General features: G+C 38.1%; 1 protein-coding gene across 4 annotated transcripts; it reads left to right on the forward strand.

Moving 5' to 3' along the window:
* Positions 1 to 5,689: 5,689 nt before the first annotated feature.
* On the forward strand, positions 5,690 to 14,176 carry LOC110875056. Of its 4 annotated transcripts, XR_004868081.1 has the most exons (4): positions 5,690 to 5,825; positions 6,373 to 6,429; positions 13,426 to 13,482; positions 13,925 to 14,176. XR_004868081.1 is itself a non-coding variant. In XM_035977934.1 (3 exons), exons 1-3 carry the CDS (start codon positions 8,240 to 8,242, stop codon positions 13,939 to 13,941), a joined length of 1,155 nt encoding a protein of 384 aa, XP_035833827.1. In that variant the 5' UTR covers positions 8,216 to 8,239; the 3' UTR covers positions 13,942 to 14,176. The 4 variants fall into 4 exon arrangements, 1 of the variants encoding a protein (XP_035833827.1); XR_002556479.2 differs by lacking the exons at positions 13,426 to 13,482; positions 13,925 to 14,176 and adding an exon at positions 6,872 to 6,986; XM_035977934.1 differs by lacking the exons at positions 5,690 to 5,825; positions 6,373 to 6,429 and adding an exon at positions 8,216 to 9,320.
* Positions 14,177 to 14,787: the final 611 nt, after the last annotated feature.

Genomic DNA, 14,787 nt, shown 5'->3' on the forward strand with positions numbered 1-14,787 from the left:
GCGTCTCACGCCAGTCGATCCAAGTAGTCTAAGAATTGCTAAGCTTTACCAAAAATTTGAAGTTTTCTGTTTCTTTGGATTATATGTGTCAAATGTGTACAGGTTATGTATTACCATGCACATGAAGAATTATTGTGTTGTGTTAAAAGGTTGCTCGTCATATACAACTTTATTTGGTTGAAAAGTTTTGAGATAACTGAGTTGTCATCGATAATAACTCTAGAATATGATGATATTGGTTGTGAATTTGAGCTCCTTACACTTAGTTAACACACAATGAGGGTTCGTGTATTTGGTAATCATAGTTCCTCCTTCATTATAACTCATGTTATTCCGGATCTCATGGTCGGACATAGTTACTCTTTCGAGCAAGAATGTTTGACAAGTTGTTAGTAGAGGTGTCTATCATGTCAAGTCAGGGCCGGCTCAAGCCCAAGTCAAATGAGGCTAGGCAGTGGTGGACCCAGGAATTTTTTCATGGGGGTGCGAAACATTTTTAAAAATTTTAGGCCCCTAGGTATATAAGTAAAAAAATCGGTTCGTATCGGGTCGGGTCATGTAAAATAAACGAACATCAAACTAAATTTATATAATCATCAAAAACATGTCAAATCTTGTTACAAACATAATTAAAACGTCGACGCCCTACGGGTTTTCATTTTTTGAAATCTATCCAAAATATCATCTAAAACTAATTTCTTAAGCAATTCTTTCTTTATATAACATAAGTTCATCGCTCCATAACATAATTTAATTTTCAACTATTCAAGCCCTAGAAATCATAACGTAAGTTGTAATCACCCTAAAAATATATAAACAACATAATCACCCTAAAAATCATCTAAACAACCATAAACAACGTCAAAACACATAAAATTTCAAACCTATTTAACAACTTTATTACCCTTTTTTCTCCTATAATATCAACCAAAATCATCAAAATAACAAAGAAACTTACCCGTGTTCGGATTCCGGTTAGATTTGGTGTCAAACGACGGTGGTATGGTGGCTGATTACGGTGGTCGCCGACTGCTGGACTGTTGTCACTGGGTGATGTTGTCCGTTGACAGTGCAGGGACGCAAGAGAGAGAGAGCGTGAGAGAATTTCTAAAGGTTTTGGCTTTAATTATTTTATTATAGTTTGAAATATTGTTGGGTTTGGTTAATGGGCCAAGACTTAGTGGGCTAGCTAGTTAGGAATTATAAGTGGGTAAAGATATGAGTATTTGGGTTTAAAATATAAATTGATAACACTTTTTACCTAAGGGGTGCGGACGAAAAATTTCAAGGGTGCGGTCGAAAAATTCCAAGGGGTGCGGACGAAAAATTCCAAGGGGTGCGGACGAAAAATTCCAAGGGGTGCGGACGGGATTTTCGACGGAATTTAGCACTAAATTTTTTTTCCCCGGGGGTGCGCCCGCCCACCTTGGATTTGCTTTAGGTCCGCCCTTGAGGCTAGGGCTTTAGGCCCCCAATTCATTAGGGGCTAAACCTTTTTTTTAATTGTGTGAAATATGGGCCTGGCTGGCTAGGCTAGTAGGTATTCGTATCAAGGCATGGGAACGGTGGAACAAAGGGGTGGCTATCGAAGGTAGGGGTGTTCAAAACTATTCGTATCAGAAAATCCGATCTGAATTATCCGATATCCGAATTTTCGGATTCGAATTCGGATAGTGATTTTAAAAATTTTCGGATATTCGAAATATTAAAAAATTTAATTTTTATTTTTTTCGGATATCCGAATATCCGAAAATATCCGAAGTATCCGAAAATATTCGAAAAGTATCTAAAAATATCCGAAAATATCTGAAATATACGAAAAATACGAAAAATATCTGAAAACTTATATTTGGATATCCGAAACTATCCGAAATATCCGGTCCTGAATATAAAATAATAATACAAAATAAAAAATAAATAAAAATCGGATATTCGGATATTCGATTCACTATCCGATCGGATATCTGAAATTTCAGATAGTGAAATCTGGTATCCGAAAATTTCGGGTATCCAAAATTCGGATATCTGAATTTTCAGATATCCGGTTTTGAACACCCCTAATCGAAGGGAATGGTTAATACCATATTTACCATTGCTGATTGATCCGATTTATAATAGCAAATAGATTTTGTAAGAATGAATTTTGTCATTCTAAAAGGCAAAACAAGCAAAATGAGTGTGTGGTTCTTTTTTTTTTTTTTTTTTGGAAAAAAGACTCGAATTTGTACTTTGTTTTAGGCCAGCAAAATGGTTGAGCCGGTCCTTTGTCAAGTGTATGGGTTTTGGTTGGTGGGTTGAATTCTTCAACCCTAAGCCGAGCCAAATGTTTATTTGCGTTGTGTCGTGTTAAACCAGTGTTAACCCAATTTGTGTCACGTTTGGGTTAACTGGTTTAATGGCTATTTAGAATGTGACAAAGTCTTATTGTGATCGAGTTAGTGACAAATTAAATAATTTGTTGTTCCGGCTCAGAGGAAACAATTCTCATTGTTTAATTGGGACCCTTCTAATCGTTTTTTTTTTTTTTTCTTTTTCTTTACTTTCCAATTAACAAATATGGTTTTATATATTTAATTTGGTATATAAGACATGAATAGAAATGATTGGAGAATTGGTATTTAAAATTAAGTGTTTTTGAAAATTAAGAGGTGATAAACTTGAGTTAGAAAATTAAGGGGCTGTTTGTTTACCTCTTAATGAGGCTCTTGATGGTTCAGACCTCTTACTGGTTCAGCACTTAATGGTTCAGACTGTTTGTTTCACGAGCAGATATTTGAATAGTTCAGACATTTACCTCTGAATGGTTAAGATTTATACAGAGTCTGAATGGTTAAGACCTCTAATCTGAATTGGTCAGACATTTGTCTTTGAACGGTTAAGCATTATACAGGCTCTTAATGGTTCAGACCTCTTACTGGTTCAGCACTTAACCATTCAGATGTTGCCAAACAGCCCCTAATAGTTATAAAGAAACTTTAGAAAAAAAATCACACTTAAAGTTTTAGCATGTTTAAATAATCCCTTATAAAATCTGAATATGTACTTTGTTATAAAACATGTGTCCGGGTTAACTATTTATTAAATGTGTCGTGTCTGGTGAGCTACTTTATAACGCGTATCGTGTTAGTCGACCCATTACTTTTTTCAGGTTGTGTCAAAAATTGTAGGCCTTGGTAATTTAGTACCAAAAACTGATGATATTTATGTTGCTGAATAAACAAATATATTGTATGCACACATAATCAATTATAAATATGTTTATTCCATGCATCAATCAAACACATGTTGTGTGGTAGCTCTTTGGTTGATGGTCCTTTAGATGAATCACTACATATAAGGCCATCCGTAGTCATAAAACCTTTTATGGGACGTTATGCGACACGTGTCGTGCCACGTTACACAGGGGCTTTATGCGGCGTTATATCACTAGAGCCCGTAGTCATAAAGCCCCTACCCATCAATACCTAATTATTAATTTTCGTTTTTATTAATTAATTATAAAAACACTAACTAATTTTTTATTGGTCCAAACTTTGAAATCTCCCCCATACTTGGCGCTATATATATCACGCTCCACTATTTTTTTTGTCTCATAAAGCCCTTCGTAATGGTGTTTGGGGCTTTATAGGGGCTTTATGTGGATGCATAACGCCCCACTACACATGGTCTAAATAAACAAAATATAAAAGTCAAAGATATGCAAAAGGGGAATTGGCCTGTAATAATCCTATCTATATCTATATCTTATTGGCCACTAATAATCTCACCTCAGAATATTCCCCACACCAGTCTCATCTTTCACCTATTTTTCCTACAATGGTCCTCCGTTAAAAAACTTAACGGAGTTAAGTTTTTTTTTTTTCCAAATTACAAACAGATTTTTAGGGCTTTTGATTAGAACGATGATACGAGTCTATTGATGTAAAACTTACTTCGAAATGGTGCTCCAAGTGACTTGATTTTGGTTAATTGGAAATTTAAACACCCGAATTGAAGCGTCGTTTTCATCGTTTGGAGCACCGTTTCGAGGCAAGTTTTACATCAATGGACTCGTATCGTCGTTCTAATCAAAATCCCTATAAAATATGTTTGTAATTTGGAAAAAAGCTTAACTCCGTTAAGTTTTTTTAACGGGGGACCATTGTAAGAAAAATAGATGAAAGGTGAGACTGATGGGAGAAATATTCTGAGGTGGGATTATTAATGACCAATAAGATCTAGGTAATATTATTACAGGTCAATTTCTCTATGCAAAACATATCATCTAAAAATGTCAACATTTATTGATTGTTTGATATTTTATCAATTTGATGTTTACACAAGTTGAAATTTCTATACCGACTTAAAGTTGTGTTATTCGGACATTGGACATGAATATATGTGTGTGGGCCCGCATGAAATGTTGTTTTGGTATCCTAAAAATATACAACGTGATATTACATGTTGTGATATGACATATATTATGGGATACTTATAGTTTTGATATAATTTGCCATCTTGACTGCATGACATGTCGATGCTATGCATTTAACTTCTCAATATATTGTCAAAGAAACATTAAGTGAAGAATAGTTAGTGCTTATTTCATATTGAGTGGAGAAGATGATAACTTTATGTCAGAAACAACAATCATGCTCAATAAAATCTCATAAATAATGTAGCTATTGTTAGGGTTTGGGGAGGGTGGGATGTAGACACGCCTTACCTCTACCCCCTGGGAATAGAGAGGCTGCTTCCAGTGAGACTCTCGACTCCAAAACATCTAACAGATATATAAATAGTACATGAGGTGTGTGTACGCGTATGAAGCTACCAATATAGAATGAGTGGTGAAAGAGTACATGGTAACACAAGACAAATATAACATCACAAACAACCTATACACATAGTTACAAGACGAGAAGCGCATGTAAGTTTCACCAACATGTAAGCATATTGATGAAATAGTGGTTAACCAGGAGAGGTTAATTCACTGGTCTCGTCAAGTAGGGTTAATCCCTTCTTTCCGAGGATCGGTGGCTGGACCGTCAGCTGGGCTGTCTCCTGCACAAGGAAAACACACCGTGACTCGTAACAAGGAGGAAGGGGTGGGGGTGCTCCTTGTTACCACTCTCCAGCGTGAGAATCAGTAATTTGCTTGAGAAGCAAAGTGTGTGATAGTAGTAGTTGTGAGGGAGTTGAGAAACGATACCTCAAACCTGGTTTGGGATGGGTATTTATAGCCGAGGAGTGAAGAAGGGTGGTTGAGTTGACAGACTGACGACGCGCCGCCCTTATGCAGGTGTGTGTCAGGCTTGTCGGCTGTGGAGGTGAAGCCACGTCCCACTGCGGTGTCAGTCTGTTGCTTACGTATGGGCTGACAGGCGACTGTCATTGGTGCCACTTGCACTGCAGTGTCAGTCCCACTTGCCTTGTGGGCAGGATGCGGTACCTGTAACACCCCAGTTTTCGTATGTCTTAATATAATAAGTTAATAGTGAGAATTTAACGACAAAGAATGGTAAATATAAATTTTTACCATTATACCCTAAAATACAAATTTATGAATAGGTTAACTAAGAATGTATGAAAATAAAAGTTTAACTATCAAGTAAAATGCTCAATAGTTGAGGGACCAAAGTTGGACAATTAGAAAGACAATTTAATTAAAATTGTCAACACAAAACACACACATCAGATATGTGTGTACGTGTATGTGCGACCAGAAGGGGGCAAGGGAAGAACAAACCCTAATCAACACAAATCAATCAAATTGAAAGGGGATTTGGAGTCTAGGTGAATGTATGAGATAAGAATGGTGATCACCTAAGTGTTTCTTGTATCAAGTAAGTCGAATTTTGCAATTTGGTGATGTTTGATTTAATGGGTTTAGTATAATTCGTGAATGTATTGCTAAATTCAGTATGATTAACAGTTTCTAAGGAGATTTAGACATCACTAGATGCTAAATTTTAGTATGAACATGATTAGGGCAAAAACCCACTTGCATGTCAAATAATGCTTGGAAATTGTGAAGTTTTGTATGTTAAATTGATGATTGAATCATGAAATTGTTATGAATATAGATTTGGAATTGTATGTTCTTGATTTGAATGATAGATCCTAACATGGTAGTATGTTTATGTTGCTCAAGAATGAACTATGGAAGTTGTGCTTAAAAGACTTGTACATTATGCTAGTCTAGTGATATGCACACCATGTGTTTGACAAAATGCCTAAGTGAGTTAGTTATGGCTTTTGCATGAATACTTGTTAAGATGATGCAACTTCCTCATGATAATGATGTATGTAACTACTAAACGCCATAACATACCATAAGGATTGTGAAATTAATATTGAAAGAAAGCTAAAGTACGAGATTATGACATATAGGCACAAAGAAGGAGGAAGGCGCAAGTCACTCAAAGGCACAATCATCACAAGATCGCGGTAAGTTCATATGAACTTTATGTACTATGTTGGTAGATTATGAATGACACTATTTAGAACTATGATTTTAGTGTTACTTCCCTTTATGAATCTTGAATGTATAAATGTAAAGAGCTTGTATGGAGAAATGTCCGAAAGACCAAGTTGTGGTTAAATTCAAAGGATCCGTCAATTTGGATATAACGTTAAATAGAATGATAGTTGGAGTGTTTAGGAATTAGATTTGTTATATGGGTCAAATGGGGTAAGTACATGAAGGAATGATAAGCGATGATATATCACTAACAAACAATTGGAAAAATGGAATGATGAAGGTTTCCGAATGAAGGCAAATATGCTAGTAGGGTATCATGCTATGTTAACGGGTGAAAGGAATATGAAATTAAAGGATTGTAATTGTTATGTGTTATGAATTAACAAGTGTTTGTTGTTATGAATGTAGGTAAATCTCATGCTTGATTGCGGCGCATTCGGAGCGAACACACAATTGTCAACCTTTACACGCTTCCGGTTCATGTTGTTAATGATGAATGGGTCAAAAACTCTGTTTTGTCATATGATGTTAAGTCGTGTTTAATATGTTAGTAAGTAGCTAGAACTTTTAAATCTTTTGGTACATTTGTACAAAATTATCCATGTTGAATCTTATGGTCACAACTTTGTAGTTTTGAAAGGTGTCGTAGTTCATAATTAAGATGATGTTGTTAAAGACAGGGAAAAGTTAAATTTTCGAACGGGTCATGTCAAATTTTTTCTAGAAATTGTATAAAATTACGTTGTATATCGTAAAGGAAAATGTGGGTGTTTCAAGTTGGTATCAGAGCCTAGGTTTGAGGGATTTAAGCATCAACTGCTTGAACTCAAACCGAAAGCTCGGGAGAAGTGTGTGTTCGATCCGTGGCGCAAAGCAAGTAAGTGTTCTAAATGATTACGTTATGAAATATTTTTGCATTCTAATTTAAGTTGTTGTGAGACGTTATGAAATGATTACGTGACGTAGTGGGAGATATAGGATGAATCAGATCAGTATGGGGATTAATACGGGTCAAAAAAGGAGTAGAAAAACATAAAAAAAAAACAATAAAAGTACGCTGGGCACTACCGTAAGTTACGGTGGTACCGTAATTTACGGTAGCACCTGGAAGAAAAGATGGCCACCATAAATCAGTAGCTTGGCACCGTAAAAGAAAAAGGGTTACCGTAAGTTACGGTGGTACCGTAATTTACGGTAGCACCTGGGCGAAATGATGGCCACCGTAAATCAGTAGCTTGGCACCGTAAAGGAAAAAGGGTCACCGTAAGTTACGGTGGTACCGTAACTTACGGTGGAGCTCATTTCAGCCTATTTTCAAATTATATTGTTCTGTTTATTGTTTTATTCATACGGAAGGTACTTGGAATGAGATAATTCGATCATAATGGGTAAGAAAAGTGTATCAAGATGTAAGGGATAAAGAATACTATGGAGTTGGTTGTCGGAAACGTTGAGTTTCCAAAGAAAGTTTAAGCATGACTTAGTTATGAGTAATTTCTTTCACATATTAGAAAGAATGAGAGCTACGTAGCACTAGCATGGTCATGTGATAGAAAGGATTAATGAATGTTTAAAATAAGAACGATACGATACAAAGACGATAAGGCAAGAAGTATGAATGATGAATGAAATGTGTTATGATAACGTGATGTTAAGACATGATGGTGGAAGAAATGAAATGAAAATTCTAATGAAAGTAACGAATGTTTTATGTAGATGGCCGATAGGGTGAATGCGAATGAGGACGACGAAGCACGCCGAAATGAAATAAAAGCTATGGTTGTGGAAGAAGTAATGAAAGCAATTGAGGCTAGTATTCCCCGACTAGCTCAAGAAGTCGAAGGGCAAGTATTGGAAATAATTAATACCTCGGTAACTACCAAGGTGGAAGAATTGAAAGAAATGATTAGCGAATTGCAAGTGAAGAAAAGCTTTCGACGATGCACATACAAGGAGTTCATGGCATGCAACCCTTTACCATATAAAGGGGAAGTTGATCCGATAGCTTGTCAAAGGTGGATTTCCAGTACCGAGGCAGTGTTTACACGAAGTAGATGTGAAGCGGAGGATCAAGTAATGTTTGCCACGGGCCTTCTACAACTTCGAGCAAAAGATTGGTGGGACGCATACTCGAAAGAATTGGGGGATGATAAGGTGCAATCGTTAACATGGCAAGAATTCAAGGAGTCATTTCTGAAATACTATAGTCCACAATCCGCAATTGATAAGATTCAGGAAGACTTCCTACGTCTCAGACAAAAGGACGAAACGATTGATGAGATAACAAACAAATTCCTTGAAAGGGTGAAGTTCTGTGAGGAGATAGCGGGGACTGAAAGGCAAAGGATTGTACGTTACCATGCTATGTTAAAGGCTGAATATCGGGAATTTATAAACCCCTCTAAGTGTGCGACGTTAAATGAACTAATTGAATGGGCAAGAGACAGAGAAATTGAGATAAAAAGGCAGGTTGAACGGGGAGAGAAAAGGGCAGCGGAGAAGCCTACCAACGCAAACCCATCAAAAAAGTCAAGGTATCAAGACCAAAGCAAGAAAGGGAAAGCAAGTGGTGAAATTCCGACTTGCAAGACGTGTGGGAAGCATCATTCGGGTGAATGTTTGTCGGGAAAGAAGGGGTGCTACAAATGTGGGCGAGAAGGACATCCGTTTTATAGGTGCCCCGAAAACTCAAAGGCGTGTTACAATTGCAATGAACTGGGGCACGTTAAAGCGGAATGTCCGAAACTCCAACAAGGGGCGAAGAGAGATGGAAAGAAGGACGAGCCCCCCAAGGCTCGCGGAAGGATGTTTCAGCTAACCTCGGATGAAGCTAAAGCTAGCCCGGATGTGGTTTCAGGTATATTTTTGGTTAACTCTATGCCTATGAATGTTTTATTTGATTCCGGGGCTAGTAGGTCATTCATTTCTAATGAATTGTTAGCTCACCCATCGTTTAAGCTTGAAAAGATGTCAATACCCTTAGAAGTTGAAGTTGCTGATAGTAAAAGCTATTTGTTGCATGATATTTGCAAAAACTGTAAGATAATAATCGAAGATGAGGAATTTAGTATAGACCTTGTTCCAATGTATATGGGGGAATTTAAAGTAGTTGTAGGAATGGATTGTTTAGCCCAAAATCATGCTGAAATTCAATGTGAAAAGAAAATCATTCATATAGTAACCTCGGGGGGGAAACGGATAAGTGTTCAAGGGGAAAGGGTCATCAAGCCGAAATTGTGCTCTATAGTCAAAGCTGTCAAATATGTGAGGAACGGGGGTAGGGCTTATCTATCTTATGTGATCGACACTAGTCAAGGTGTCCCAAAGCTTGAAGATGTGAACGTGGTGAATGAATATCCGGATGTATTTCCGGAAGACCTACCCGGGCTCCCACCTGAACGAGAAGTAGAATTTAAGATAGAGCTTAACCCGGGTGCAAAACCGGTAGCTAAAGCTCCTTATCGGTTGGCTCCAACCGAAATGAAAGAATTGATGACGCAACTTCAGGAGTTGCTCGATAAGGGTTTTATTAAACCAAGTGTTTCGCCATAGGGAGCACCCGTATTATTCGTGAAGAAGAAAGATGGCTCGATGCGAATGTGCATCGACTACCGAGAGTTGAACAAGTTAACGGTGAAGAATCGATACCCGTTGCCCAGAATTGATGATCTCTTTGACCAGCTACAAGGGGCGAGTTGGTTTTCAAAAATTGATTTGCGATCGGGATATCACCAACTGCGTGTGCGAGAAGAAGATGTACCAAAAACCGCGTTTCGAACACGGTATGGACATTATGAGTTTTTAGTAATGTCCTTTGGGCTGACAAACGCGCCAGCGGCGTTTATGGATTTAATGAATCGGGTGTGCCGACATATGCTTGATAAGTATGTAATCGTTTTTATCGACGATATTCTAATATACTCCCGTAGTGAAGCAGAGCATGCTACCCATTTACGTGATGTATTAGAAACACTTCGCAAGGAAAAGTTATACGCAAAGTTCTCAAAGTGTGCCTTTTGGCTTAGAGAGGTACAATTTTTAGGCCAGGTGATCGATGCGAATGGTGTTCATGTGGATCCGTCCAAGGTAGACGCGGTAATGAATTGGGTACCCCCGAAGAATCCAAGCGAAATAAAAAGTTTTCTAGGCTTGGCTGGGTATTATAGGAGATTTATCCAAGATTTCTCCAAGATAGCCTCTCCTATGACGAAGTTAACAAAGAAGAGTGAAAAGTTTATATGGGGCGAAGAGCAAGAAAAAGCGTTTCAAACTTTAAAAGAAAAGCTCTCAAATTCTCCGGTGTTGACACTACCGGATGGAACAGATGGTTTGGTGGTGTATACGGACGCCTCTCGTCAAGGTTTAGGTTGTGTGTTAATGCAAAGGGGTAAAGTCGTTGCTTACGCTTCGAGGCAACTCAAGCAACATGAAGGCAATTATCCGACTCATGATCTTGAACTGGCGGCGGTTGTGTTCGCATTGAAAATATGGAGGCACTACCTTTATGGGGTGAAATGTACTATCTTCTCGGACCATAAAAGCCTCAAATATTTTTTCGAACAGAAAGATCTCAATATGAGGCAACGAAGATGGTTGGAACTCATTAAGGATTACGATTGTGACATCCATTATCATCCCGGGAAAGCTAACGTAGTAGCGGACGCACTTAGCCGAAAGGAATACCCGCCCCCGATTCGGGTAAAGTCCATGAAGATGGTAGTTACTCCTAAGCTACTTGATGAAATTCGGGAAGCTCAAATGAAATCTTTAAATGCTGTTGACCCAAAGAAAGAAAGAACAAAAGGATTTATTCATGAATTGGAAGAGAATGCAAATGGTATGAAAACGAGGTACAACCGAATTTGGATACCCCGGTACTGTGAAGTGAAAGAACTATTGTTAAATGAGGCTCACAAGTCTCGATACTCCGTTCATCCGGGGGCTACAAAGATGTATCGAGACTTGAGGATGAATTATTGGTGGCCGGGGATGAAAAGAGACATTGTCAAGTATGTTGCTAAGTGTTTGACGTGTTCCCAAGTAAAGGCTGAACACCAGAAGCCGTATGGAAAGTTACAACCCTTGGAGATCCCGGTGTGGAAGTGGGAACATATAACGATGGATTTGGTGACCAAGCTTCCCAAGACAAGAAAAGGGCACGATGCAATATGGGTGGTCGTTGACCGACTGACCAAAAGCGCACATTTCCTACCTATTCGGGAAAATTATAAATCAGAGAAGATGGCGGAAGTCTACATGAACGAGATCATATCCCGACATGGGGTTCCGGTGTCTATAGTGTCCGATCGGGACACCCGGTTCACCTCTCGTTATTGGAGGAAGTTTAACGATGAATTGGGAACCCAATTACACATCAGCACCGCCTACCATCCACAAACCGATGGTCAGACAGAGCGAACTATCCAAACATTAGTTGATATGTTAAGGGCGTGTGTTATAGAATTCGGAGGAAGCTGGGATGATCAACTACCTTTGGTAGAATTCTCATATAATAATAGCTATCATAACAGCATAAAAATGGCCCCCTACGAAATGCTTTATGGAAGGAAATGTAGGACTCCGGTTTGTTGGGGGGAAGTGGGTCGACGAGAGATCGCGCCAAAAGAAGTAGTGACCAAAACGAATGAAAAGATTGATATGGTTAGGTCAAGATTGAAAGCAGCGCAAGATAGACAAAAGTCTTATGCGGATCGACGAAAGCGACCAATAGAATTTCAAGTGGGAGATCATGTGCTATTAAAGGTCTCTCCATGGAAAGGAATAATCCGTTTTCGTAAACGCGGGAAGCTAGGCCCTCGATATATTGGGCCATTCAAAATACTCGCCCGGGTCGGGGCGGTGGCATATCGGTTAGAACTACCACCTGCGCTGGATGGGATTCATAACACCTTTCACGTGTCTCAGTTGCGAAAGTGCCTTGCGGATGAGACGGCATACGTGCCTATGGATGACATTGAAGTGGATAAGAAGTTAAATTATGTTGAAAAGCCCGTAGCAATCAAGGATTTTAAAGTGAAGCACCTCCGAAACAAATCTGTTCGACAAGTGAGAATTTAACGACAAAGAATGGTAAATATAAATTTTTACCATTATACCCTAAAATATAAATTTATGAATAGGTTAACTAAGAATGTATGAAAATAAAAGTTTAACTATCAAGTAAAATGCTCAATAGTTGAGGGACCAAAGTTGGACAATTAGAAAGACAATTTAATTAAAATTGTCAACACAAAACACACACATCAGATATGTGTGTACGTGTATGTGCGACCAGAAGGGGGCAAGGGAAGAACAAACCCTAATCAACACAAATCAATCAAATTGAAAGGGGATTTGGAGTCTAGGTGAATGTATGAGATAAGAATGGTGATCACCTAAGTGTTTCTTGTATCAAGTAAGTCGAATTTTGCAATTTGGTGATGTTTGATTTAATGGGTTTAGTATAATTCGTGAATGTATTGCTAAATTCAGTATGATTAACAGTTTCTAAGGAGATTTAGACATCACTAGATGCTAAATTTTAGTATGAACATGATTAGGGCAAAAACCCACTTGCATGTCAAATAATGCTTGGAAATTGTGAAGTTTTGTATGTTAAATTGATGATTGAATCATGAAATTGTTATGAATATAGATTTGGAATTGTATGTTCTTGATTTGAATGATAGATCCTAACATGGTAGTATGTTTATGTTGCTCAAGAATGAACTATGGAAGTTGTGCTTAAAAGACTTGTACATTATGCTAGTCTAGTGATATGCACACCATGTGTTTGACAAAATGTCTAAGTGAGTTAGTTATGGCTTTTGCATGAATACTTGTTAAGATGATGCAACTTCCTCATGATAATGATGTATGTAACTACTAAACGCCATAACATACCATAAGGATTGTGAAATTAATATTGAAAGAAAGCTAAAGTACGGGATTATGACATATAGGCACAAAGAAGGAGGAAGGCGCAAGTCACTCAAAGGCACAATCATCACAAGATCGCGGTAAGTTCATATGAACTTTATGTACTATGTTGGTAGATTATGAATGACACTATTTAGAACTATGATTTTAGTGTTACTTCCCTTTATGAATCTTGAATGTATAAATGTAAAGAGCTTGTATGGAGAAATGTCCGAAAGACCAAGTTGTGGTTAAATTCAAAGGATCCGTCAATTTGGATATAACGTTAAATAGAATGATAGTTGGAGTGTTTAGGAATTAGATTTGTTATATGGGTCAAATGGGGTAAGTACATGAAGGAATGATAAGCGATGATATATCACTAACAAACAATTGGAAAAATGGAATGATGAAGGTTTCCGAATGAAGGCAAATATGCTAGTAGGGTATCATGCTATGTTAACGGGTGAAAGGAATATGAAATTAAAGGATTGTAATTGTTATGTGTTATGAATTAACAAGTGTTTGTTGTTATGAATGTAGGTAAATCTCATGCTTGATTGCGGCGCATTCGGAGCGAACACACAATTGTCAACCTTTACACGCTTCCGGTTCATGTTGTTAATGATGAATGGGTCAAAAACTTTGTTTTGTCATATGATGTTAAGTCGTGTTTAATATGTTAGTAAGTAGCTAGAACTTTTAAATCTTTTGGTATATTTGTACAAAATTATCCATGTTGAATCTTATGGTCACAACTTTGTAGTTTTGAAAGGTGTCGTAGTTCATAATTAAGATGATGTTGTTAAAGGCAGGGAAAAGTTAAATTTTCGAACGGGTCATGTCAAATTTTTTCTAGAAATTGTATAAAATTACGTTGTATATCGTAAAGGAAAATGTGGGTGTTTCAGTACCGCGCCGCATCGCTGCCTGTGGTAACCGCTGTTGTTTCCGCGTTCCCACTCTGGCGAAGTTTGTGGGATGCGGTGCTAGGCCGCATCGCCGCTTATGTTGACTGTTGCTGTTGTCCAGATTCCTTGTCATGACGAAAGTGTTCATAGGATGCGGTGCTAGGCCGCATCGCTATGCGTACACCCGTTTTCATACACAAGGTAAGGAGATATTCATAGGATGTGGTGCTAGGCCGCATCGCTTATGCATATCTTTATTTTTCCCATCACTTAATAGATTAGATTCAACAGTTGTGTTCGCGCGTGCCCGCACGGACACAGATAAGTTCTTGCTGGTGGGGGTTTTTGATAAGGGTAATGGTCACTCGCGGTCGTGCTGACGCGAGATCTGGGACCATACCCCTTCACATATCTGCGACCATACATCACACCTAAACACACAATTGTACCCTCTCTTAGAAACCCTTAACCTTAATCTGACATCTCCACGCACTC

The sequence above is a fragment of the Helianthus annuus genome, chromosome 9, assembly GCF_002127325.2.
Source record: "Helianthus annuus cultivar XRQ/B chromosome 9, HanXRQr2.0-SUNRISE, whole genome shotgun sequence".
Taxonomy (NCBI): domain Eukaryota; kingdom Viridiplantae; phylum Streptophyta; class Magnoliopsida; order Asterales; family Asteraceae; genus Helianthus; species Helianthus annuus.

What these genes read in the sequence shown, in the direction of transcription:
- LOC110875056 (XM_035977934.1), top strand. Translation starts at nt 8,240, where the DNA reads ATGGTTGTGGAAGAAGTAATGAAAGCAATTGAGGCTAGTATTCCCCGA. An exon ending in TAGCCCGGATGTGGTTTCAG is followed by an intron (nt 9,321 to 13,425) that starts GTATATTTTTGG and finishes TATGACATATAG; the next exon opens with GCACAAAGAAGGAGGAAGGC.